The 26,876-nt window shown below is 39.3% G+C and overlaps 1 protein-coding gene across 1 annotated transcript; it reads left to right on the top strand.

The window, feature by feature from the left end:
- The first annotated feature begins 1,373 nt into the window (after window positions 1-1,373).
- On the top strand, window positions 1,374-26,596 carry LOC107226669 (transcription factor SOX-4). The gene is made up of 2 exons (XM_046729775.1): window positions 1,374-2,576; window positions 22,266-26,596. The coding sequence occupies exons 1-2, from the start codon at window positions 2,472-2,474 to the stop codon at window positions 23,430-23,432; spliced, it is 1,272 nt and encodes a 423-aa protein (XP_046585731.1). The 5' UTR covers window positions 1,374-2,471; the 3' UTR covers window positions 23,433-26,596.
- Window positions 26,597-26,876: the final 280 nt, after the last annotated feature.

Raw genomic sequence — 26,876 nt, 5'->3', positions numbered from 1 at the left:
ATACGAAGCACTGGACTAAAGCAACGGGATAATTAAATAATAATAACAATAACAACTATAACAATATTTTTCACATATTTGCGGAAAAAAGATAATTCAGCGTAAATATTTCAAAGCTTTTCTATTTGTATGATTTTCTCGGTACGTCCCTCGTCAGTTACGGGAAATACGATTCGTTTTCGAAAGATGTGTTTGGTGAATAAGGTGAAGATGAGTGAAAAAAAAATTTCTTTTTTTTTGTTTGTTTTAATAAAAACGCGGCAATTACGGGTCGGCGAACGGATACACGTGTAATAAGTTTACTTTGACAAGTGGCCAGAATTCGGATTCAAACGACTAACTGTACGTAGGTACACATGCAATACGTACGCGTGGATAATTATTAACTTCCGAGAAGCCTGCGCAGATTCCACTCGCATCGCGTTGATGAGAAACAAAATAATAGAAAAAAAAAAAAATAAAAAAAAAAGAAAAAGAAAAAGAAACAGCCGAATTAGATGAGATAAACGACAGAATCGGAAAACGAAAAAACTTCCCACGAAAACACATTGCGAGGAAAAATTGTAATATCGCCAGTATATTTTGGGTGTAGGAGAAACTGACAAAATAAAAGAAAAAAAAAACCCAGGAACTACCGAACGAACTTTCGACAAGCCTCAAAACGTCGTGTGCGAAGAAAAAAAAAAGGGTAAAATAAATAAGAAGAAAAAAAAAAAAAAAAACAAAGCAACGGAAAACGATCGATACTCTAAACCCACCCCGAAATTTCTCGTCGATACGAGAAAACAAAATGCTCTTCTATCTCACAATCATTGATCACCTCTGTGCTTGCCGCTCTAGCAAGACGACGAGACGCGGCAAACAAACGTCGTCCGCAACCGACGACTTGAGCGCTCGGGGAGCGAATGCGCGGATTGGTCGCCGGCTGGCTGCGCTGCGCTCTCGCGAAGCGTTGGAGGGGAGGGTGGCGATCGGTGGTGGGGGAAGCGCGGTGCAAGGGTGATTCGAATGCGCGCCGACGTCGGCGCAGGGGGGCGAGAGGAGGAGGAGGAGGGGATGGAGGGGAGGGCGAAGCGGCGCACAGCTGATGCAGCTCCCTCCGCGAGTTATAGAGAGGGCCGTTCGTGACGGCAGGGAAGTCAGTAGCTTATGTGCGCTCGTGATGCGAGGGTCGTTTTCGTTGCGTTTTAGAGGCGGCGGTAATAATGTCACCACATGTCAGTTACTGTATTAGAATACGACAACAGATCGTTACAGTGAGAAGAAGAATATCGTAGAACGCGACTCGCGATCGTTGTTACGAGTTAACGTTTCGGTTTGTTCGAGAGAAGTTTGTTTTACTTTTGTTTGTTTTGTTTTTTTATTTTTTTCTTTGGTTTTTTTTTTTTTAATTTTTTTTTTTACTTCGCTTCTCACACACGCGCACCAACTTTGTTCATCCACCGACCGGCTTTGATTTTTCACTTTTTCTTTCGCTTACTTCGCGGCAGACGAAAATTACTGCCTCGTCGATAAAGGAGAGGAGGGAAAGTGAGGAAAACAAAACAAGAAAAAAAAGAAAGAAGGAAAATCGACTTCTGCTCCCGATCGATCATCTGCCGACGGAATTTCTTTTTTTTTTTTTTGGACTCAGCGTCGTTGCGTGACCGGAGAGATTTCTTCGAAAGGGAGAGAGAAAAGGGGAATGCTCAACGTCGTGTTTTCAACATCCGTCCTCTGCAACGTACGAGGAGAAGATAAACAAAACAGAAACAAAAGAAGACAAGATCAAATCGTCGATTGTACGATCGAACAATTGCCGCGCGCGGATTTTTGAATAATCTGTTATCCGCTCAGTTTTATTCACGCGGGACAGATCTCGGCGATCCGATATATTATTATTGTACATTGTTGTTGTTGTTTATACATCATCACGCGCAGTGCACAGGAGTTGCTGTTTTTACGTTTCAAGTTCTTTTCGATTGTTACGAACGCTTTGCTTAAGAATCGAGAACGTTGAAATTTCCCGCAAAGAAACGCGGTGAAAATTAACCACGTGTAATCAACGGACGGGTGAAAAATACTTTGCTCAAAATCCCACCTCAAAAATCATCGTGTAACGCTTAAACAATAAGAAAAACAAAACAAAAAAAAAAACTACGAGAAACAGTGAATGTATGTATATAAAAATACATATACGATGAATAAAATACGTTACAACAAGAAGCTGGCATTCGACGCGTAAAAGAGAGAAAAAAAGAAGAGCGAAAGGAGTGTACTTTTTTTCTGTGCTTCGAATTATGAAATAACTGCATCCTTGCGTGTGTCGATACTGCGTAATGTAATTACAATTTAAAAGTAAAAGTGAAGTGAAAAGTAAAGTTGAATAGAGAGAGATAAATAGAGTCGCCGTAATCGGAGGTCTCGTTATTTCTTGTTGATTACGAAGAATACATAAAATTCGAATCAGAACGCGTAATAAATAAGTTAAAATGGTGCCGCAACAGCAGGACAGCCCTTCAAGCTCGGGGATTCCCCTTTTCGGATCGCAGCTTGTGGATAAAAATTCGCCGACACCTTACTCGGACGCTACTCAGGTAAATACTTGTTTATGTTTTTAATCTGTTAAAGTTTTTCGCCACCTCGCTCGTTTTCTCATCCTTCTCATTTTACCCCCTTCGCGTGTTTATTCTTCGTAGGGATATTTGCCGGGTTTTCCAAGCGGTCGAAAGTTCTCGAAGATAAAAACAAAAGATCGTCGATTTTTAAATCTGTCGAATTCGATTCCGAAGCGGAACGAAATATCGGTCGCGAGAAAAGCACGAGGTTGAAGTTAGTCGCGTTATCGTAACGAGACATTGGGAAAAAATCATTGTTTCTTTAATGTTACGATGATTTTGAAACATTACCATAATTGAGGTTTTGTCTTATTACGGTTTACTCGAATTTCAGGCGATTCGAAAATCGCGAAATAACGGTTTTTCCTCGGCACGAATCGTTGCGGTAATGTTACTAACTTCGTTATGATAAAAAAAGAAAGCGCCAATTTCAAATTCCCCCGCGTTGGTTTTCGAACAGTTCATTTCTCCTTTGACAGTATACGTAATTTCGGATCGTAACTGAACACTTGAGGCAAAGAATACCTGTCAAGTTGCGCAAAATAAGTAATTTCTCAAAGCTATGTAGAACAATGTAAGATCGTGAATAAATACAACAATAACGACACGTGGGCGCAGTGAACGATGAATCTCTCTTGAAAAATGAAAAGAGATAGGGTAGGTGTGTAGGTAAAAAGAGAATCAGGCTAAAGTTTGTAACGTTCTTGTAACAACGAACCTTTAGAAAAAGTTATTATTTTACAACAGGGATTATCTGGAATTTAGTAAACCGTTAATAAAGCATCAATCAACAATCACATACTTTGTCAATACAACTTCTTCGGTTATTAATCCCGTCAACGTAAAAGAAAATACGCGACGCGTCAAAATATGAAGATAACGAATTGGTAGATGTATCCTTGTTTTGTAGTTAGAAATAAAAAGTCATCCGCTGCCATATTTTGTGTGTTGCAATGTTCTTCGCCGTTTAAACAACGCATCGTTCTTTTTTGTTTTTTTGCGTGTATTATATTCTACCACGACCTATCTTGCCTAGTCATGATTGCGAATAAACGAAAAAATCGAGAGAGAAAGAGAAGAAGAAGAAGAAGAATGAAAGAATGAAAGAATGAAAGAATGAAAAAGCGTGGGCGAACTGCTTAAAGACGAAAGCCTCGAGTTTACCGTCCGACGGCTGTTGCTGGGAAATCAGCTGTGGAATTAAGCCAGGTTCTCTACGCATTAAAATACGTGCACAAACGTACGTGAATGAAGTTGTGCGCAAGTTGTGTCTTCTCTCTTCATCCTTTTACTTTTTTTTTTCATTTTTTTTTCATACCATGCCCGAGGAGAAAGAGAGAAAGGGAAATGAACGAAAGGATGAAGAAGGTGGTATAATATTTTATGTTTGCAAACAAACCTTTCGACCCTCTCCGAATCTCATGCTGTTTGTTATAATTTGTTGTTTTTTTTTTTTTTTTCCTGTTTTTACACAAATTTATCGCGACTCTTGTATATCATCTATGTCACGTATTATATGCCGCTCTTCGTGTTTTGGCCACAATTTCATCGATGACTTTACGCGGATTGTAGAAACAAAGAAGTAAATCGTGGTGAAAAACAATGAAACGTAACACACAAAAAAAAAAAAAAAATGGGGAAACGAAACACTCGACACAGATGATGAAAAAATATTTTAGTATCTAGGATGTGTTTGAGTAAAGAAGATAAAATAGAGGAATGTATTTCGTAAAATGCGCGTTAATTTTGTACATACCATACACACACATACGGTTATTTAATTTTTTAAAACTTTTTTTTCATCGTCCGTGCAAAAAAACTATAAATTGTAAAGTCTCCTGCACCTACGGTTTAAGCGCGCAGAGTAAAGTTCTACCGTCTGTTTTCTTTTACTTTGCTTTAATCGAGATATTTCGTGGGTGTATCGAGTTATTACGATAACAATAATGGTAATAATGATTGGGAAGTAGTAATTTTTCAACTGCGCGGGTGAAAGGAAATAAGTGTAGAAGATGAAAAGGAAAAAAAAAAACAAAAAAAATCAAAAATTGAAAAACACCAAGATCGATGTAATAAATTACGGAATAATTGCAACCGCTGTGTAAAACAAAGAGGATGAAGAATACGTAGACTTTAATTTTTGCGAGTTATGAATACGGATGTAGACAATCTCGCATCTCGGGAGTTCTCCTTCTACTATTACAAAATACGGTACAGTGTGTCTTCTCGTTCGTTCGAATCTCATATCGCTCTTTAAGTTCTCTTTAATAAGCGAAAGAAGTGAAGGAAAGCCGCGGTTAACGGAGAAGACGAGACGAGGCGATGCATACAGAGTCGGAAAAGAGGGACGGTATATATACATATATATATAATATATTTATAGAATAGAGATAATCGATGCACCGTGACCGATTCGGAATAATTAATATACCGAGGGCCAAAGACCGTAACGCACTGTGATATAATAGAAACTGACGGCGAAACAAGGATTGTGTAGGTAAAACCGAGGAGAAGAAGCTCGTAGGACGAAAAAGATAAGTAGGTGGAAAAAAAAAAACAGAAAAAATAACAATAATAAAATAAAAAGAAAAAGACAAGAAGGATGGAATGGAAGAAAGAAAGAAATACGAAAACAACGATCGAACAAGAAAATTGAAAATAAATGACGGAAAAAAAAGTCGAAAAAAAGTGTACCAAGGTATTATACTCTCTGATCCGACTTTCGGGTCCTTTTCTCTATCTTTCTTTCTTCCTTCTTCTCACTCCTGCATTCTCATCGATCAGGTCAGTCGAGAGGCTTTGAAAGAGAAAAATCCGACTATTTTCTTCCCCCCTTATTCGCGTCGTCATTTTGTAGTCTGTAATTATACGAAAGTAGTAGAAGAAGAAGATGAGGAGGAGGAGGAGGAAGAACTGGAGAAGTGAAACCAGGTCATGGATGATGGGGGTAAAGATGCAGTGAGGTCGGAAGACGGATGGATTGCAATGATCAGAACGTAGAATTTTCAGAAACGCGAACAGGCAACTCTTATAGGAACTTTCAAATTTTAGAATACTTACATCGAAGTATGGAAAAGTGAAAATGTAGAATCGCGCAAAGTGCGGAAAAGTAGAGTATAATACAACCGCCATTCTTGTTCTAAATTTTGAATATAATCATACAATGAGAATGTTGGAAGGATTGGAAAACAGAAGGGTTAAAATTTTCGATTATCTTCCGATTCTTCTTCCTGTCTGTGTAAAAAATAAAATGAAAAAACGAAATCTACGATTCGGACCCTTTTGTTTTCTAATCCTTACACATCATACTCACATCCGCACAAACCTGTACGATTTGTCCTTCCTTTTTCTTTCTTCCGTCTTCTTAGATGGATTGAAAAATAAAAAGAATACAAAAAATCCCAGCCTTTTTTTCATCGTAAGTCGCTTCGTTCGAGCCCGCAGTCGTCGGGTCAGTCATTAAGTCGGTCCGTCAGTAAGTCAGTGAGTCAGTGAGTCAGTCAGCGACGCGCCTCTTCGTCCGTCGTCCCTTAGCGTCGCGACGCGGTTCCCGGCCAATTATCTACACCCTTCTAAGGATCTTTTTTAATGGCCCTTTCGAATCCCGACTAATTCTAGACTTTGGCCCCTTCTCTATCCTTATTCCTTATTCCTTTTTTTTTTTTTTTCTTTTTTTGTTTCCTCGTGTTTCTGCTTTTTACCCTTCTACGCGTCGACCCTACGTCTAATAGAAACACACACTGTATGTGAAATTTCTCCTCGTCCCTCGTCTTTTTATAATATATGCTGCTGTTGCTGTTTGATGTATTTTTGTTACAATTATTATCATACGTTTCGCAATAATGATAACGGCATTAAAGTGAGGAAATTTTGCGGCTCGTTAATTTTTATTCACTACCGTTGTTTAAAAACAATTTTTTTTTCTTTCTGCTTCTTTGTTGGATTATTATTTATTCACCTACACGCAACAGTTACATATACATATGTGCAAACGTACGTGCATAATATAAAAATCCGACACGGATTATCGTGAAAATCTCTTTATTAATATTCTATCGGGTAAAACCCCGCCTCTCAACCATGTGTAAAATTATCCTTGGTAATTTTATATATATTGATGGAATAATATACATAACGATAAATATATATTATATACATATATATATATATATATATTCGTTCGCGATTGGAGTTTCCCCGAGTCAAACGAACGACGAAACGAATTACGAATATCTCTTCTTCCCTCCTCTTAAGCATTTGCAAACCACCGCCACCGTAGAACTGAATTCATTCGGCGAACCTCGATTCTTGACTAATTTTCGTTTCATTTCTCGTTCGTTTATTATTCATTCGAGTTCGACAATTTCGTTACAAGTTTAATGTAAATAACTTCTATTAAGGATTATAAAAAAAAAAAAAGGGACGACGGAAGACGTCGCCGGGCTAAGAGAATTTAATCGTTGGATAAAACGAAAATCGATGCTTTGCTTTTGCCTTTCGTTTATAAAATAACAACAGTGATAATATCGTTAATGAAAATACAAATAACACGACAAAAAAAAAAAAATGGGACACGTGCTTGAGTTGAGAATGCTTCGAATGAACGAAAATCCTAGTAATAATTATCGTTTAACGAACTTGTTATTTCTTTTCATTTTTTTAAGTTTTATTCCTCACTACGAGTAAGAAAAATCAGCTCTGTACTCGCCGCGCGGAGGGAACTTTGTTAATAGATAACAATTGTAAATTGTCTGTACGGTGTTCGTTTTTTTTTTTTTTTTTTTTCATTTTGTACACATTGTTTCTTTTTTCCTCGCAGGATAATGCAGATTATTTTATTTTGCTCAGCCATGCAACGTCGTATTTTACACACAATGTTAGATATATTTATATTTTACGGCTTACCGCAAAACGCAATCGGTGCAAGAAATAACTCGCCGGATCTCTGACAAATATATTTATTTATATACACATACACACACAGGGGCTATGTAACTTTATCTTGAGTATATTCGATGTGTATTGTCGAGTGTTAATTTTACACTTGAATGCTTATGGTGTTAACGTGACGTATGTACGCGCATATTATATCTCGTGAATGCATTACGATGTATATTAAAAATCAATCTCTCGCTTTCAATGCGTCGGCACAGTTTTTTTTCTCTCTCTTCCTTTTTTTTTTTTTTTTTTTTTCAAAGCGATTTCCTTCCGATAATAACAGATCGATCGAGAACGAAATTTTATCGTTCGAAATTCGATCGCCGTAGGTGTGCGGAAAATATTACCGAACAATGTTTTATATAAATAAATAAATTGGCCAATATCCGGGGATAATGCATGCGATGCGACACGCGTGTAGGTATAACGTTGACTAATATACGTGTGTGTCATTTGCTCGTTCGATGAAACCGTACCTATGCACGTTTTCGCAATTCGATAAATTGCACAAGATTCTTGGTGCAATTGCACTCGAATTTCATTATCTCGACGGTGTTTCAACCCGGCTATTAACAAATCGGTAACGATTATATATAATTCACCTATTGCATATATGTATATACCCACGTGTGTGAAGTCCTGTACTTTCTCAAAATCTTCATCGTGCAGACAAACTTATTACACACATATGCATACAATAAACAGAAAATTAAATTCACAATAAAGGTGGTTGAAAAAGAAAAACAAGAAAAATCCGTATTCACCCACAATTCATCAACTTCGTTTGTGAAGTATCATTCGTAGTTTCTTTCCACGCGTCGTGATATATTTTTTTTTCCCCACCGCCATGATTTCGTTCAATTATCTTCTTTTAAATGATACCTACTTCAAGGAGACTTTTTCAAATTGAGGAAAAATGTAACGTCATTGTTTCTATTCACCTTGCATCAATGATGCAGGACATGCTTTCGTTATTTTCAAGATATTTATTCTCTGTTTAATTACAGCGTAATATTATTTATTCGCTACACGGAACTTACGCACACATGCATAGATTGTTTTTCGATCACCATCCTGTTATTATTTTATTTATCTTAACATTTGTATAATTGATTATCATCGTTGAGTATTATACGGTAGTACGGCTGATACGATAATTGCGTTTTTTTTACCATCTTAATATCTGATGGAAATCTTCTTATCTCTGGTCAATCGCTAAAAGAAGATGTATCGAAGTAGAAAAAAAAAGAGAAAAAAATTAAAATTGCAACACTGCAAACTGTAGTATTATTCGCTACATTGTATTCTGATAATCACGGATCACGATTGTCGGACGAAGAACAAGAATATGACGAAGAAGCCTCGTCGAATCGAATCCGATAACGGACGAGGTTTAAGATAGTAACTTTATCGTAACGAAACATTGGTGGGGGGGGGATCGTTATTTTCTTTACTTTACAATGATTTTTGAGTAAGCGATATTTCGAAATATTATTAATTGTTTCGTTTTATTACGGTTTACTGAATTTCAAACAATTCTAAAATCGCGAAATAACAGTTCTTCACCGGCATTGATCGTTACGATAACGTCAATACGATGATAATAACGGAGGGTTTGCATTAAAATACGTACATCGTCGATCAAAGTCGCGTCCCATTCCTTAGGTTACATAGATTCGCACACACACACACACACACATGTATAGTACATGACAAATTATGTGCAGAGCGACAACAACGTGTGGATTCTAACTTTGAGTTTTACAAATACAGACGAACGAAGTGAGAAAGAAAACGAAACGAAACTAAACGAACGACAATGACAGTTTACATAAAGTGGCGGAAAAGATAAGATTGAATCAGAGGTTGAAAAAACGGGAACAATATTCGATAACGGACGATAAATTGAATTTTTTGCTCGGTAATAAAAATCTTGGCTGGGGTAAACGAAACAAAAAAAAGAAAGAAAAAAGTAAACAAAATTAGATTCGATGTTCTGTGTCTATTTGTGTGTGTGTGTTGAGAGTTTTTCGGGCGTCAATATTACGTACAGTTTACACATAATGCATACGCGTACATAAACATATGACATATAACATATACCTATATATAACATACGAGCGACGCTCGCCGACAACATTGAAAAGATACGGCAATGTCACAGAGATTAGATCCGGCTTTTTTTCTCCCAACGTTTTTTCTCTCCTTACTTTTTCTCTCTTTTCCTTCTCCTTCGCCTCCTCTTTCCTGATTTATCGTTGTTGAGATATCGTAGATGCTGTATATTCGATTGCATACGTACATGTATGATGTAAAAATATTACGAGCACGCGATCGATGCACCGCACTGCTGGTCGATATTATCGTGCAACAATGTACGTAACACGCGTGTATACAACGCAATACGCGTACCAACTTGGATTGTTTCGAGCTAGCGTGCACGAGCTGTCTTCGTCAAGTTACAGCTACAACCTTTTGACAATCTGGAAAGATGACAATCGACACGATTCGCTCGGTATTATTGTTTATAATAATTCAATATTACACGTTACATGCGTGTATGTAATTATATCGAAGCGGACGCGACGATTTTCGTAATCTACGAAAGAAGAAGTGAAACAGAAAAAGCCAAAGTGTGAAATTCGGTCAGACTATCGCTGTCTGGCCTTTTTTCCTCCCCTCTCTGTAATCTGCGTTTTATGTCCTGTGTTACACACGTGTACGCATTTAATGCGAACGAATGCATGGATGTACGTATACGCGTGAGATTGAGGCAGGCAGACAGGCAGCAGGGACAGAAAGAGGCGCTAGGCTGGATTCGTTTTTTCGTTTCGTTATCGGTTTTATCGTCGTATCTTTCGTACCGGACGAACGACGAATGACAAGAGCTGCAGACACGGAGGTGACGAAATATTATTATTTACATATATTATATACATATTATTCGATGCGGTTGTAACTTAAACAATATGCATATCCTCCTCTCCGAATCTCTCTTTTCTTTTTTCTTACACGCTTCTGAATAATCGCCATTCGGTTACAATGGAACTTTAAATCAAAGCGGTCTTTTACGATTGTGCTGTATACCGGGAGAATCTCTTGAAACTTGAAAATCAACCGCGCATGCGCGAGTTTTGTCCGCTGTTCGCGCAGGCTGGCCAACCCGAGTTTCGGCTGTCAAACTCTTTCCGCCGGCGATGTGGTTCGTACGAATTTTCGAGGTTAGAATCTCGAATAATCGAGACGGCGACTCGGAAAGGTTTTGGAAGCATTTGTTATCGGGTCGGAAAGTTGACTCTTCAAAGAACGGTGGGAATTCAATGCTTACGCTCTTTGAAAATTCAAACGTACACATTTTCCGTACGTTGGCCCGCCTGCATCGCGGACAAAAGTATCGCTGCGGCAAGATTTCGCCGACCAATGAGATTCAATTATTCGGCGCATGCGCGGTTGATTTTCATGTTTCGAGAGATTGTCCCGGTATTATTACTCGTACATGTACACACACACGTGTGTGTTAAATTAACCCTTGGACTGTGTATTTCTTTACTAGTTGTATTACGTACAACGTGATGTAATATTATATGTATATTCCTTATTGAGGGTGTGCGCGTACTGAAACACTTTGGGTCGGAATCGGGTCGGATAAAATCTGTTACATTCTGTTCCGGCACCGGAAAATCCCGAGTTCATCGAATATTGAGGAGTTTTTGAAAATTCTCGTCACGGTTGTTTTCGCTTCTCCAATAATACCGGGATTTCCAAAGTGGAAAGAGGATTTCGAAAAATTTCGTACTTACGGTATTTCCCGAAATCCCGGATAATCTAAATGACAATTTCTCCCAGCCGTCTAGAATTATGAGTTCCGTAAGAGGTTCTATTCTCAAAAAAGTCGACTCACCTCGCCTCGCCTCACCGAAAAATATCCTCTCGAATTCTTTCACATCTTTGCAATAACATCAACTGATAAAAAGAGACGAAAAGACGAGATTACAATAAAAATTATAAATTACCAATGTCTCGTTTCCGCGTCGCGTGTATCACGTTTTCAGTATATATATATATATATATACATATAATATATGTATTACAAATAACGATACGACGGTTTCCCCGTTTTCGCCGCATGATATTTCAACAATAACAACGTCCAAGTTGCTAATACGTGACATGCAGACGTACAACATATATGTATACGCATAAGCATAAGAGCAGGAGGCTTGGAGAGTGTACGACTTGTACCGTTGACAGGGGGCGATCAGCTGTGCAGAGTAAAGCCGCTCCTTATCCCCCCACCTCTACTAACCCTCTCTCCCTCTCTCTCTCTCTTTTCTTCCTCTTCTTCCTCCTCTTCCTCTTCTTTCCGACTACTCCCGTTTTATTTAACGGCACTATCATCGCAAGAGCACGAACAGCGAGCTTTTTTTCGCTTCTCGTTCCTCATCACTCGCATGTGTGATCACCTCCATCACCATCATCGACCATCATCATACACACACACACGACATGTATTTAAACTGAAAACAACCAGTTTCTTTACTCTATAATAATTATATATATATGTATAAGGTACGTCCCTTGTAACATACTCTAAACTCTCGGCAGCGGAGATTTTGGTTTTAATTTTTTTGTTTTTTATTATCTTATCGAAGTAGATAAATACGCTACTTATCTCATTTCTTATCTTATATTCCTGGTCCACGCTGCTCTCCCTCTTTCCGTTTCATTTTTCTCTTCAACATGCTTGTTGTTTTTCTCTCTTTTTTTTTCTCTCTTTTTTTTTTTTTTTCTTCACCTCGCCTTCTGTTTTCTATCACGTCGTCGTCGGCGCAACCGACCAGCCAACCGAGCGAGCGAGCGAGCGATCTGCGACTCTTGCTCGTTTCACGATTACGCGATTTCCGGGAGATGCAGATACGCCTGGTGTGCATAAGTATGTATGTGCAGCGGCGAAAACGGCTCTATCGCGTCGATTTGTTTATAATATTAATATTCAAAGCGACAAATTTGCCTGTCAATGCAAGTGTCGCGCAGAGTTTTACGTGCCGGACGTTGAGAAATAACAATTTTACATTTGTAGTATGTATATATTAGGAGAAAATCATTGGTCGATTTGACGTGGAATCCCCCATATATGTATAACGAACAATGATTTTTCCCTAGCCATTTTTTTTTTTTTTTTTTTAAATTTAAATTGCCTCGAGGAATATTTTTATACGATTCTCTGGTCCCAAAAAAATACTCGTGAATTCTTTGACTTTTCTTTCTATCCCGGATTATTCAAATCTGTATGAAAATAATTGGAATTTTTTTTTTTTTTTTTTTTTGGTCGATTCAAATTTTCCAAGAATTCTCAAAAATCTTATTCATCAATCCTCGATCATTCTGACGTCAGTCCGTGATGAAACTATTTACTTTCGATTTTTATCGAATGATACTTTAAACATTTTGAAGAAACAAAACATTATGTTTCAACGTTCAGAATATTTTCGAAAAAATTACCATTTAGCTTATACTACAAGTTTTTTTTTTTTTTTTTTAAGCGTATAAATACGATACCGTTAAAACGGCAATGTACCCACAAATGTACGCCATACTTTTAGCTTCTGCGATTCTGAAATTTTCGTAAGAAGTGTGACAAAATTATTGGACGAATTATTGAAAAAAAGTGAATCGTCGTTTGACAATTTTTTTTTTTTTCTTTATGTAATTTTCGATCCGACGTTTCAACTTTATCATCAAGAAAAAAAAAGGAAAATCAAAGTCCACATCGGTGATTCATTATTTTTTGTAATATCTTCTGAATCCCATCAAACGCACGTACACGCAGATAAAATTATGACTACGCTCCGTGGGTTTAGTCATTTTTATTTTTATTCATCTCAGCTTCTTCGTCTTCTTCCTTTCGTTTTAAATTAGAGAATCGTATACATTTTTTTTTATTTTTTTATTTTTTTTATTTCGTGGTTTTTATTTATCTCCTTCTTTCGTTATCTCGTGTTACATGTATAATCTTTTCCAAATAATCTCGTACAATGTATAATATAATAATACAGACAGACAGAGAGACTTGGCACGTTTGACGAGTTATAACAACACCAACTACGCATATTTTATAACGTGTAATTCTCACTCTGGGCGATATTGATGCTGATGCTGCCCCACATATTCGCTTCTCGCTATCGGATTCGGTCAGGATGTCGTCGAGTCAGCTGACCAGCAGCCGGCTGTTTCCGTGCTGAAACGAGCACACGTTATACGATTCGTATATTACACATCTGCTGTTTAATATATATTTTAAAAACCCTTTTTTTAAAAAAAAAAAAGGAAAAGTAAGGAGGAAAGAAACGTCGTTTGAAAATTTTACTCTGGGTCTTGGAAAATCATTTATCGTCTGCAGCTCCTTCGAAATGATTATCGACTAGTTCAGAGTAGTTGAAGTAATAAATAAGTGAAACCCTTGTTGGCGAGTGAAGAAAATTTTAACAAAACACAGTGATGACGATGACCAGTTGGCTGTGGCTGGTTGTTATAAAAATCGAAAAAATCTCATCCTTGTCAAGTTTTTCACATTATATCGTACGGTACAACGATTTTATCTCACACACGAAGAAACGGATTCGTTCGTTTGTTTTTCTATTTTAAATCGTTGTAAAATATGAAATCGTTTACAATATAAAAGAATACAACATTTGATGTAACGGTAATATATCAGCTTTTCAAAGCTCCATAAATAAACATGTCATGTAATGTGAACAAATTTTTAATCCGGCACAATAGCGCATTTTCAACAATTTTACAATAATTCCCGACAATTTATCCAACCGCTGATAATCGACACGCGTTTGAAAATAAAATTTCTACGCGTGTTAAATCTCGGTCTCGTCTATACTAACAAGTTACTTATACATATTGTTGGGTGAGCGAGTGAGTAAGACGGTGGAATCGGCTTAAGGAGGAGGAACGATCGGTTCCCACGATCTCTCTGCGAACTTACGTACATTCTGCTACTCCGCTTATAATATATATATATAGTATATATGTATATATACGTATGTATATATAACATCCCGTATTATACGTATCCAACTACGTAAGCATCGCGAATCAGATAAATATATATATATATCACTACGTATGTTGTGCATTATTCGAATGTCGTTATCATCATTTATTATTACTTTTATATTATCGCAAAGTCGAAAGATTTTCAATGTTTAAATATTGAATTATTATTGTATCTGACGACGATTTTTTTCTACTTACTCGGGTACTTTAATTTTGACGACGAAATATTATAAATCTAATTACACAAGTTCGACTTACGATTTTTACCGTTATAGATTATAATGCAAAAGTGAACAAGTTTCCAGACTACTCGGAGAATTTTATCTCAAAGTTAGGCTTCGAAGTTACATATATATATATATATACACACAAATTAGTTACTGTCTTACACAACCGTCACGACTTGATTCATTATTCTGTATTTTTAATGCTGCATTCGAGAGATTAAAAGAATAACGAAAAAATTTTCAAACATCTTTCAGAATATATGCACTGTTACAAGTAGTTTCGATTGGTTGATCAAAAAGTTTTCGTAAATCGTGCCAATATTTATATCTACGTATCCTGTACCCTTGTGCACATTGATGTATAACGTACAACGATAATAATAATAATTCGAATCGCGTCTCTGGTCATTTATAACATTATTATAGACCATACAGAGAATATATAGAAGAGTAGCTGCAGCTGTAGTCTATAATCCGATGGTATAAATAAATCAGCATCTCATCGCGAGTAGCAGCAGCAGCAGGATGAGGAGTCGGTTCCTCTCTTTCCATCTTTCTCTCTGTTCTTCGTACACCTCTACACACGTATTGTATTATAGGCCACAAGTTTGATAGTCGGTCGTGATATCTGATCCTATACTCGGCGTGCGCGGCGTGTCCATCACGACTTGGCGATGGTGGTGGTGTAATATCCATGTGGATTATAAATTATAATCTCGCGTGTCTCTCTTATAAGGTATTAGCGGCGCGTATTAAAATCGTACACGTACGTATCTGCGTATGCATGGATGCATGTACGTACGATAAGTACGTAAGTACGTAGCCGCCTTCCGATACCCAAGCTCTACGCAAATTATTATACCGCTGATCGGAATACGTACGACGTACCTCCTTGTATACTGTAACTTACAAACACTCGCGACACAACCGACCCTACCTAATAGCGTCATTACTCGGTGTAAGATGTTTATATTTTACGCATGCGAGTTTATCAGAGATGGGAAGCTGGATAGGCGAACCCGTTTTCACCCCGATCTGCGAAAAGAAAAGAAAATAAAAATAATATAACACACGTGAGACTACCAACTCGATAGTCATTTAATTATGCGATTGTCACTAAATACGAAGCGTTAATATTCTTCGCTGATGCGGAAATTAAAAGTTACGGAAAAGTTTGCTTTCTTTTTTTTTTTTTTTCGATTTATATGACAATTGCGTGACAAAGTAGTATAGAAAAAAAGTTTTACGGATATGTTTATTTTTCTTTTCAATTATCACTCCGCGGATGTTTATTGCAATATATTATATCGCAGTTACTCGATTGACTTCGTCGTACGGAAAGTGTAGATAAACATACGGACAGATGTATGGATGGATGGATGGATAGATAGATGGATGGGAAGAGAGGGAGAGGAGAAATATGGAGGCATAAAATATTAGCGAAGGTCAATCGCGTGTGTAATTCCTAGTGATTGTATTATACACATACTACGCGACATGTGTAATAACGTACCTTATACCCGTTATACATCCATGTACGTATTATACTACACACGCATCGATTTATGCGAGACTATTAAATGCGGGCGATTGGTAACGCCCGGTTATAATACACGTATAACATACGTAGGTATAAATGATGATGTGGGAAATGTGCGGTTATACGGTATAATATACTCTATATATAAGTCAAAACTACTGGCAAAATAATATTTAATATGCGTTATACATGTATAATAACTTGGGTACATACTTACTCACGGGTTATCTTCGTTTAAATCTTGTGTATAGACGATTTTAATGTATCATCTAGTTTAATCACGTCATCCGCGGATTATAATTATACAGTAGCCGCTCCCCGTTGTACATTTTTCCGTATCTCTCTTTCTCTACAATTTTTTTTTTTTTTTTATTCTCACCTAATATCTGCACCACATGTGTCGCACTACATGTATATATCTGTACATGTACGTGTATTTGCTTGCTTGTTTGAAATATATAGATGTGAAATTTATGTCGGTATAGACAGTTAATCTATCCATATGTTATACGTGTATAATATTGGTAGAGAAATGTTGGTAAAACGTCTCCTCGATCAGGTTTTCAAGTAATTTATAATCGATTCGTGTTGGGTATACGCGATAATTTTTATATTAGTATTCTATTTCTGTATCGCTCGTATGCTTGAGGTCGAAGTGCCATTTTGAGAAATAGCGTGTCGTGTTAATAGATCATTTTTCATGTACCTTGGCGAATTTGACACGAATCGTGTTGGATTCATTCGGATTATCGTCAGTGTACTTACCGAGTTCGTTAGTAACCCGCAGTAATCGTACCTCGATTGAGGATACACCGGGGCAATCTCTCGAAACTTGATAATCAACCGCGCGTGCGCCGAATAGTTAAATCTCATTGGTCGGCGAAATCTTGCCGCAGCGATACTTTTGTCCGCGATGCAGGCGGGCCAACGTACGGAAAATGTGTACGTTTGAATTTTCAAAGAGCGTAAGCATTGAATTCCCACCGTTCTTTGAAGAGTCAACTTTCCGACCCGATAACAAATGCTTCCAAAACCTTTCCGAGTCGCCGTCCCGATTATTCGAGATTCTAACCTCGAAAATTCGTACGAACCGCATCGCCGGCGGAAAGAGTTTGACAGCTGAAACTCGGGTTGGCCAGCCTGCGCCAATAGCCGATAAAACTCGCGCATGCGCGGTTGATTTTCAAGTTTCAAGAGATTCTCCCGGTATACAAACCACACTAGTGCGATTTCGGAGTTTGCATTTCCACTATAACTCTCGTGTAAATAGTCGAAAAGTATTCGACAATCAATATTTGTTGGGATAAAAATCTCCCAATAATCCAATGACAATAGTCTCGATGTGAAAAATGACATTAATTTACTGGAAATACGTCAAAATCGGAATGGCGAGAAAAGAAATCTTAGTTGTTCCGAATTTGCACTGTCGCGATGTTTACGGGTTAACGGTCATGTCGTTAGGCGAAGAAGAAGAAGGAGAGTAAACGGTGGTACGAGAAATGAACTCCGTTGAGCAAAAGAACCAACGAAAGTGGAGGGAAAATGAACGTAATGAAACCAAGAAAGCACAGCACCAGGAAATGATCGTTCGCCAAGACGAGGACGGATGTCGGTGAAGTGATTCACTAACTTCGCGGTCTTACAGTTTCTTTGATAAATTCTTTCTCACGGGTCACACGTAACTTCAGACTATGCAGTGCTGAAGAGTATTTATACGATGATTACACTTGCATACCTACTACACCTGTCCGCTTAACCGAGATGCGTAAGTAGATGGGCGTTCATTTTGTTGTGTTACCGTCGTACGTCAAGACACACCGAAGAGATTGCGCGCTGCTTTGGCAGTCTCTATGTATCCGCACATCTTTTACGGTATAATGAAGTTACGACCCAACAGAGCGAGCGAGTAAGTGAGTATCGATGTAGGTACAACATACTTTGTGTGTTTCTTGGATCGTTGTTGGTCTTTTCCCTGGACTGAGGAGAACTTGGCATCGTTTTTGACGTACGTTCGTCACTCGCCTTTTACACGGTACATGTACGTATACATACACACATGTGTAACAAACGTTTAACCGCCGGGCATAAACAGACTGTGTCTCTATCTATGATTGTGGTGGTGATGCCGATGCTGATGCAAGTAGTACCTACTCATGTAGGTGTATACACACTCGTTCAATGCCAACGACCGACCGGGGCGAACGCTGCGGGCGACAAAATTATTCGACCGTCTCCGTGAGCACATTATAGTACGTTAAACTCACTTCATGCTCCTTCTTTTTATTCTTCTTCTGCTTCTGCTTCTGCTTATTCACGTAACACTGTGTCGATTCGTCTGAACTGACGTTTAGGTACCTATTCGGTTGGATCCTTCTCCTGAAACAGAAGGGACAAATTTAGACCATCATGGTGGCCAGTGGTCCTGGATATGTCCTTGAATTTTTCTTGTGTTCTGGAAATATTCTATTTTCAATTGCCTTGAATAACCTTGAAATGTCCTGGAATTTGTTATTGGGATTTGTCACCGAACACCATGAGTCCACATCGTGGACAACTACCGTTCGAATTTAACTCCCTTACTCTTCTACTCCGATGTCATTTCCGTCTAAAGTGGAGAGATGCGAACGATAGTGATGGGTTGGAAACGGTTGGTGCAAAAAAAAATAAAAAAAAAAAGGAAAAACCGTCAAGTTTTACCGCTTTCTGATACCATTTGCGAAACCATTAGCGGAGAAACGTGAAAATGGGATTTTTTAGGTTGAAAATGTGTCGGAATCGATTCTTGAATCCATTGGGAAGATCCTTGAGTTGGTTTTTAGGATTTGAGGAACAAGACACGAGCCTCTAATACCGGAATCGTTTCACGGCTTGAAACGGAATGCGGAAAGTGTATAAAAAGCGTTTGATTTAGACTGCATGTTTGTTTGTTTGGTTGTTTGTCGTCGCGGAAAGTTTCGTTTAGTTATACTATCATATCACGTCAACTATCTTACAGCTGGCAGACTAATGTTCAATACGGCTGGAGCTAGCTAAACAACGTCCGCCTGCCTGCCTGACTTCAATGACGTTCACCATATACCGACTGTGATCGTTTCAAGATCATTTCCTATCGCGAGGCTGCCGGGCCCCGCATGACCATCCAGTTTCGTATTAACACCGACACAACTATACCGAGTGTGTTTCCAAGTTAGATTCTGTCACTCGTCGTCGTGACAAGATTACGCGACTGGCATTCGTCATAAGCGCGCAATCGTCAGCCACGTTGTCCGTTTAAAGCAACGATTGTGCTAATGCGGATCTTCTTTTATTCATCTTCTCCGGTTAATTGGACCGCGTAACGTTTTACTTATACATTATACGAAACGTCCGCGAGGCTTGCGATTACGCGAACCTTTGATGAAAATCAATCTTTGATCCATCGATATCAGCCAGGCGAACAAGTGTAGCGTAAGAAAACGGAAGTGATCCGCGTTCCAAGGCGAGATTGAGCGCGATTTGAAATTCGTTTTTGTTCATCGATCATCGGTAGTTTAAGATTCGTTTGACCGCAAAACGATGAAAAGATCTCGTTTAGGAGGAGGAAGAATAAGCGATCCGTTGTAAAAATCTCTTCCGCGTCAAAGTCGTCGGTCAGATTTCAATCCTCAGGGTCTTCTCTCACTCTTTAGAAACGCAGAACGACGAGAACACGGAGAGCGAAGCTATAGTTCGATATCCGCGAAACTACCGATCTAACAAAACCTAGCTTAGCTTCGTAATCGATGGAAGAAGCTCGGAGGAACGTTGGAACGGTCGTTGGAGGTGGTGGTTGGTGGCAGGACTCGAAGGCCAGCTAAGCGTAGACACCGCGTTGAGATGCAAGCCTGGCTACGGCGTGACCTTACGGCTCACTTCCGTCAGCTGCAGGCTTAATAGTAAATATAGTATAACGCGTATTGGTATGTTTTACATTATACATGTATACGGACTTGGATATACGTTTAACAAACCATGTACGCCGCCGGCTTACGTTCTTACATTGACTTACAGAGCGGCACGTTACCTATGTGGTCTCTGGTGCTACCTACGTATAGTTACGTACCCGCGGGAACTCGTTCGGACTTTATGCTCACCGCGTATTCACGTTTTTATGTTGTGGAAATTATACCCTCTGTACACAGTAGTCGCCATTTTACGCAACGATTTTTTCGCCGAGAACCATGTGTTGCGACAACTACATTTGTTTAACGAGTGATTGGGATCAATTGAATTTTACTGTAACGAAAGTATTTCGAATCGTAGAATACTTGGATTATTTCGAGCCGTTAACTATTGTTTGTTAACGTTAAACTGAAATGGTCATGGTTGTGGTCGGAACAGCATTCCGAATGTTGTAGATCGATTATGCCAGTGGTAATTGTTTGCCGAGTAGTGTCAGTTGAAGTCGTAGCAATCTTACGGGAACTGTAGAGATTGGCATCGTTTCAAGCCATTGGATCATGACTGTGAAGAGAAAGAAGAAAACTGTGTGTAACGAATTCAAAGGTGGAAAGATAAGAGTGTCGATTTTGTAAAATTTAAGTATCGACTTTGAAGCGAATGCAGTTTGCAAAAGAAACGATTGTTGCATATGTGCGTTTTACTTTACTATGGTTTACCGATTCCTCCGATAATAATACGTTATACTCTCAAAACTTGAACATCGCAAAAAGACACGCAGAAAAGTGGATTCGCACGGAGTAGAGAGTATTTCTCTCTCCACGATGTAAATGGAGCAGGGTACAAGAGCAGAGAGTGTCCGCACTCTCGGTGCACTCTCTGGGAGTTGCAACAACTGCAGAGAAAGAATTGTGTCAAGGTGAGAAGCGATCGCTGAACGAACGTCGGAACCGCAACTTGCACCGCATGCGTGTAATGTGCCTCAGATACCCTGATGAATGGATGGATGGATGGATGGATGGATGGATGCTGGTGTGTACAGGTGTAAACTAGGCACGAATACGCGAACTTGCAATGCGCAAGGTGCCGCGGTGGTGTGCCTGAGCAATTATACTCTCGTTGGCCCCGACTTCCGTTCTGCAGGATGGCCTTTTTGATATCATTCTCGCGATTGCTATCTACGCACGCAAAGATGCCTGCGGTACATTATATCGCACCGTCTATGCCATGGATACTTTAACCACTCCTCGCTTCGCTCACCGTTATACCTACTCTCACAACCATCAACCGTAATGGGTTAAGTTGTCAATGTATGTAACGAACACCCACGAGACGCGATTTAACCCAGGTGCCCGCCCTACCGCGAAGGACCATCTTCTCTCTCTCTCTCTCTCTCACTCTATCACTCTCTGTCTTCCAACCTCTCTTTCTGCAATTCTCATATAGCGAATCATCATCACCACACTTGTATTATTCAGTTTGACGTTATAGGCACACCTTCGTAAGGTATCCTGTAAATGCTCACGTACCTACCGTATGAAGGTAAAACAAATGTGAAGATGTAATATCGTCGTAAACCAAATTGTTATACCGTCGTCGTTTAATTGCGTATTGTACCTTTTGTCGAAAATTATAACTGTCACCGTGTCGTTTCCCGTCATGACGATAACAACTTATTCCAATCTGGATGCGCCGTGAAGCGTTTATTTCAATCGCGCGGTACATGTTCAAAGGACCACCTCGCGTCGTTTGGGAAACTCTAGTTACACAGCTGTTCCGCGCCACTCCCAAAGGGCTTGGTTTACCCGTTGGGTGATAACCAGCTTGTAAAACCGGGTGCAACTTTTGGATGGCTTTTTTGTTTTTTCATCTTCGTGAACACTACGACGAATATCGATATGTTATACGTTGCAACGTTAAGAGTGGGGCAATCATATGCGCGTACTAAACAAGATCGTTCTCCCTTTTATGTTACAGACTAAAAAGAACAACCCAAACCACGTAAAACGTCCGATGAACGCGTTCATGGTGTGGTCGCAGATCGAGCGTAGAAAAATCTGCGAGGCACAGCCGGACATGCACAACGCGGAGATAAGCAAGAGGTTGGGTAGACGTTGGAAGACGTTGGACGAGGCAGAGAGGAAACCTTTCATAGTGGAGGCTGAGACCCTTCGTCAATACCATATGACGGAGTATCCGGACTACAAGTACAGGCCGCGAAAAAAGACAACGAAACCAGCGCCGTCCCCGAAGGCCAAAGACGCGCCTAAGAAGACCTCGAAGAAGCAGCAACAACAGCAGCAACAACAGTCCGCGACGTCCGGGGTGACGAAGATCCAGCACAAGAACGACTCCAACAACAACAGCAGCCTTCAGACACCCGTAAAGAGGCTCCAGTCGGTACCGACAACGAGTCCTCTGTCTAGGCTAAAGGCCAGACTGGCCCTGGACAAGCGGGGCTCCGTTTACACACCGACACCACCGACAATAACTGCCAAGGTGCCGAACAGCCCATCTTGCGACACCCGGTTCCCCGACTCGCCGGAGTCGGCGAGCTTTTACGAGGACGCTTACGCCGATTGTACTTCGATCGCGACGCCGTCGAAGGTGAAGCGGGAGGGTGATATCAAGCAGGAGGTCGTCGAGCTTCCAGAGTTCACCTGCGGCGCCGACACCATCGTGGCGTCGAGCCCGATAAGGCCATTTTCGGAGATAAGGAACTACCCGAGAAACTCCGTGCTATCCTCGAGTTCCTGCTCGTCCTCGTCCTCCACCACCACCTCCGTCTCCGCCTCGTCCTCGACGTCCTGCAAGGGTTTCCCCGTCAAGGAGGAACCACTCGAGGCTGCGGCTACGGCCACCAGCACCGGATCAACGACGACCGGATGCTCGGCTTCGACACCGGTTGTTAAAATGGAGGAGAGCACGAACCCCCTTGCCGACCTCGACTGTCTCACCGATCTCTTCCAAATTCAACCCTGTGACTTCAAGCTCGATCTCGACATCGACACCATAGCCACCGATCTCGACTCGTTTGAAACCGACAGCTCAAGCAGCGGGTCACATTTCGAATTCTCATGTACACCCGACGTTACGGACATGCTTTCCGACATCGGTGTCGACAATGAGTGGGTCTCGTACTGATCGGGGATGGTTCTTCATCATCTTGCGATATATGTTTCTTTTTCTTTCTTTCTTTTTTTTTTTTTTTTTTTTCCTTTTATACACAGTATATATATTATACATACGTATATACATAAACATAACAAACCTCGATAAGTCAAGTAACAAAAATATTATATATATTGGTATAGATTGTATGATATAAGTTGAAGTTCAGTTACGGTGAACTATATATAGGATGGATAAGAAAGACGCGCGTCGAGTTTTAAGTTGTGTAGATTATTATTATTATTATTATCATTATTATTATTATTAATATTATTATCGTATTAAGGTATGTATATTGTATACAAGTCAATGTTAAGAAGCTGCCGTTTGATCTCTTTGCTTCGATATCGGTAGAGGGAAAGAAAGAAGGAAAGAAATATAGAGGGGAAAGTGAGTGAGAAAGCCGAGGCTTTTTGTTCTCTTGTTAGGAAGCTCCGCCAACCTTAGCCATCGCTTTGAACAAAAATGTAACAAGCTCCGATAACTTACGTTTTGGATTGGTGGAAAAATTTCGTCGCTGTGCAGATTTTAAACTTGAGCCATGATGCGGTAGTTTCGATGTATAATCGTTTCGTGCCGTGGGTACCGGAAGGTAAAGTTTTTCCAAAGTTCTCGCGAGTCGGGTGAAATTGTAAATTTTTGAAACCGTTTGTCGCGTGTACTGTAATTTTTGTCCATCAAGCTTGACGGAAATATCAAGTTTTTATTAAAATTTTTTTCTGTTCCGCTTAAAATTTGAGTTCAACGTTTAGAGTACCTTCCATGAGTTTGTCATTCAATCTTCCGTATCTTGCCGCAACAATTTTCGATCAAGCTTGATGCGATCGAAAAATCGCGTACACGTACGTACGATAATTATTGCATTATGTTAAAACAATTTTCACCTACCTTCAGTCTAAAAAAAGTAAAAGAAAACGAACACCCGAGACGAGGCGATGATAAAACCGTTGAAATTTCTTGAAAATTCACCAAACAATTGAGAAGAAAATCCGAAACCTTGGCAATTTGTCGAAAACTTTGAAATGCCGCGGCAAAGTTTGTACACGTAATATACTAGTCCTGTATGAAATAATACCGCGTTGTATAAATGACGCAGAGACGCGTGTATAGTAACATCGTAGATACACAGGAATGGAAAGGCAAGGCAAGGCTAGGAGAGAGAAATAGAGAGAGAGAGAGAGAGAGAGAGGTTTGTCTGGGTGGCGGTGTCGCGGACCGGAAGCGGGCCCAAACTACAGCTGTTTCCTGTTCACACACCGTTGGATCCTCGCTCATATTCAGGGTTCAGGCAGCGCGCTTCGGTGTTCTTTCGCCGAATTATACGCACACTTTATAAGGTTATTTTGTCGCCGACGTTTCGGCCGGTTCTTTCAAGCTGTACCAGTTGATCTAAACGCCCCCTTGCCTTGCCTTGCCTTGCCTTTTTTTATACACCAACAGCTGATGCATCCAGCTGATTCCTTGAATTCCTGCATCAATTTTAAATACCAACCAAACAACCCCTCGAAGTTGTTTATTATACGGTCTACGTTTCCGAGAGTCTAGGGAGTTTTTTTTTTCCATTACGGTTTTTGAGTAGGGGGGGGGGATTTCCCACACTTTATTATATGTATATATACACATAGTACAGATTCCTTCTTTTCACATTTCCGTTCCGCACGATTTTAACCCATTTCTTGTGTCCCATTTTTTTCCCCTCTTTTTGTATAAGTGAACGCGGGTAGGTGGTGATGAAAATTTACTAAATCGATCCCCCCCCCCCCCCCCCCCGCTTCGCCTAAAAGAAATAAGAAAAAAAATCAAACTAAAGGAGGACTGAAAGGGAAACGAGAAAACAATACACAACCTTCGTAATTTCGTTTAGTTCTGTAAAATTCGGAAGATGGATCTTTTTTGTCGTCAATCTTCTTTCGAACCGTTTGGTATTCTTCCCCCTCCCCCCTCCCCCCCTTCCGTTCTGAATGTTTTCCCTTCTTTATTTATCTCTACATTTGAATCGCCGCGTTGTTAATACATGTTTTTTTTTCTTTTTTTTTTTGTAATATACATGTAATATATAGACATACACACACGCAAACATGCACGAATTAATTCGTAAATACACGAATAAATACATAAACGCAGAAATAGACACAAACACACACACACGATAAAGTATAACATGTGTGTAATAGCTGGATCGTATGAGAAAAAGTTTCGAAAAAATGACTAGATATTATTCTTTTTTTTTCATTTTTTCTACCCGCAAATTCGTACTTTTCTTTCGTAATTGTACTGTGTACAGCAAACTAGACCTTTTTTTTTTTTTTTTTGTTTTCTTTATTATTATTTCTTACCTCTGTTACGAAAGGCGTTATGTGGCGTCATTCCGCCACCTTGCTCGCGATCGCCTTGCCGAGCGTAACACACCCAGTGCCCGTCATATAATGTATACATATTGGCGAATAAACGAAGAAGAAGAATAAGGAAAAAGGAATACGATAGCAATAAAGTGGAAGGAAAGAAAATAGAAAGAATAAAAAAGCATATTGATTACTTGATTCGGTCTTTTCGATCAATCCGCATTGGGAGAGCCTCAACGATTATCTTGCTTATTGAAATTATCTACCAACGAATCACACCTATGATCTATTAAGAATGGCAATTTTGGTCTATCGGTTCTCGAAATCTGCCAACAGAATATGTATATATATATATATATATATTTTTTATTTTTCTTTCATACAATGTGATTGTAGTGTCGAAAATAATATTACGTAAAAAACAAGAAACAAAAAAAAAAAAAAAAAAAAAACAAAAAAAAGGCAGAGAGTAAGGCATATGAGAGTAACCGTGTAATGTTTTAAACACACACGCGCATAAATACACATACACACTGTCGTGTTTTCGAAACCCTTCCTTACTCACGCGTTCCCCGTTATACGTCCAAGCGAATCGAACATATTGATTTTATTATTATTATTATTATTATTATTATTATTGTTATTGTTGTTGTTATTGTTGCTGCTGCTGCTGCTACTGCTGTTGATGTGCTCGCGTAGTTTCGGAAACGACGAGGGAGGGAAAAAAAAAAAAAAAAAAAAAAAAAAAATGGAACGAAATTAATTATCCCGCGCAACGCCGCGGCGCCCCAAATAGTATACGAACACAGAGACGGTATGCAGTTTTAAAATGCATATTTATACAATGAATATAGTAGTACGCAACGTGTACAGAAGCGCGGTTCGTGTAACGAAGGGTTGAAAAAAGAAAAAAAAAAAAAAAAAACGTTCACCGGCATGTTCCCACGGCGGAAGGTACTCGCCTACACGCGCAAACGCAAACACACACCAACCTAATATGTATAAATATTTTTTACATACGTAGATACGTTACTTTCTCATTCGTTATGATTATTACTATCATCATTATTATTAT

The sequence above is a fragment of the Neodiprion lecontei genome, chromosome 1 (genome assembly GCF_021901455.1).
Source record: "Neodiprion lecontei isolate iyNeoLeco1 chromosome 1, iyNeoLeco1.1, whole genome shotgun sequence".
Taxonomy (NCBI): domain Eukaryota; kingdom Metazoa; phylum Arthropoda; class Insecta; order Hymenoptera; family Diprionidae; genus Neodiprion; species Neodiprion lecontei.
Note: the sequence above shows the minus strand (reverse complement) of the source record. Positions and strands in the feature narration are given on the sequence as shown.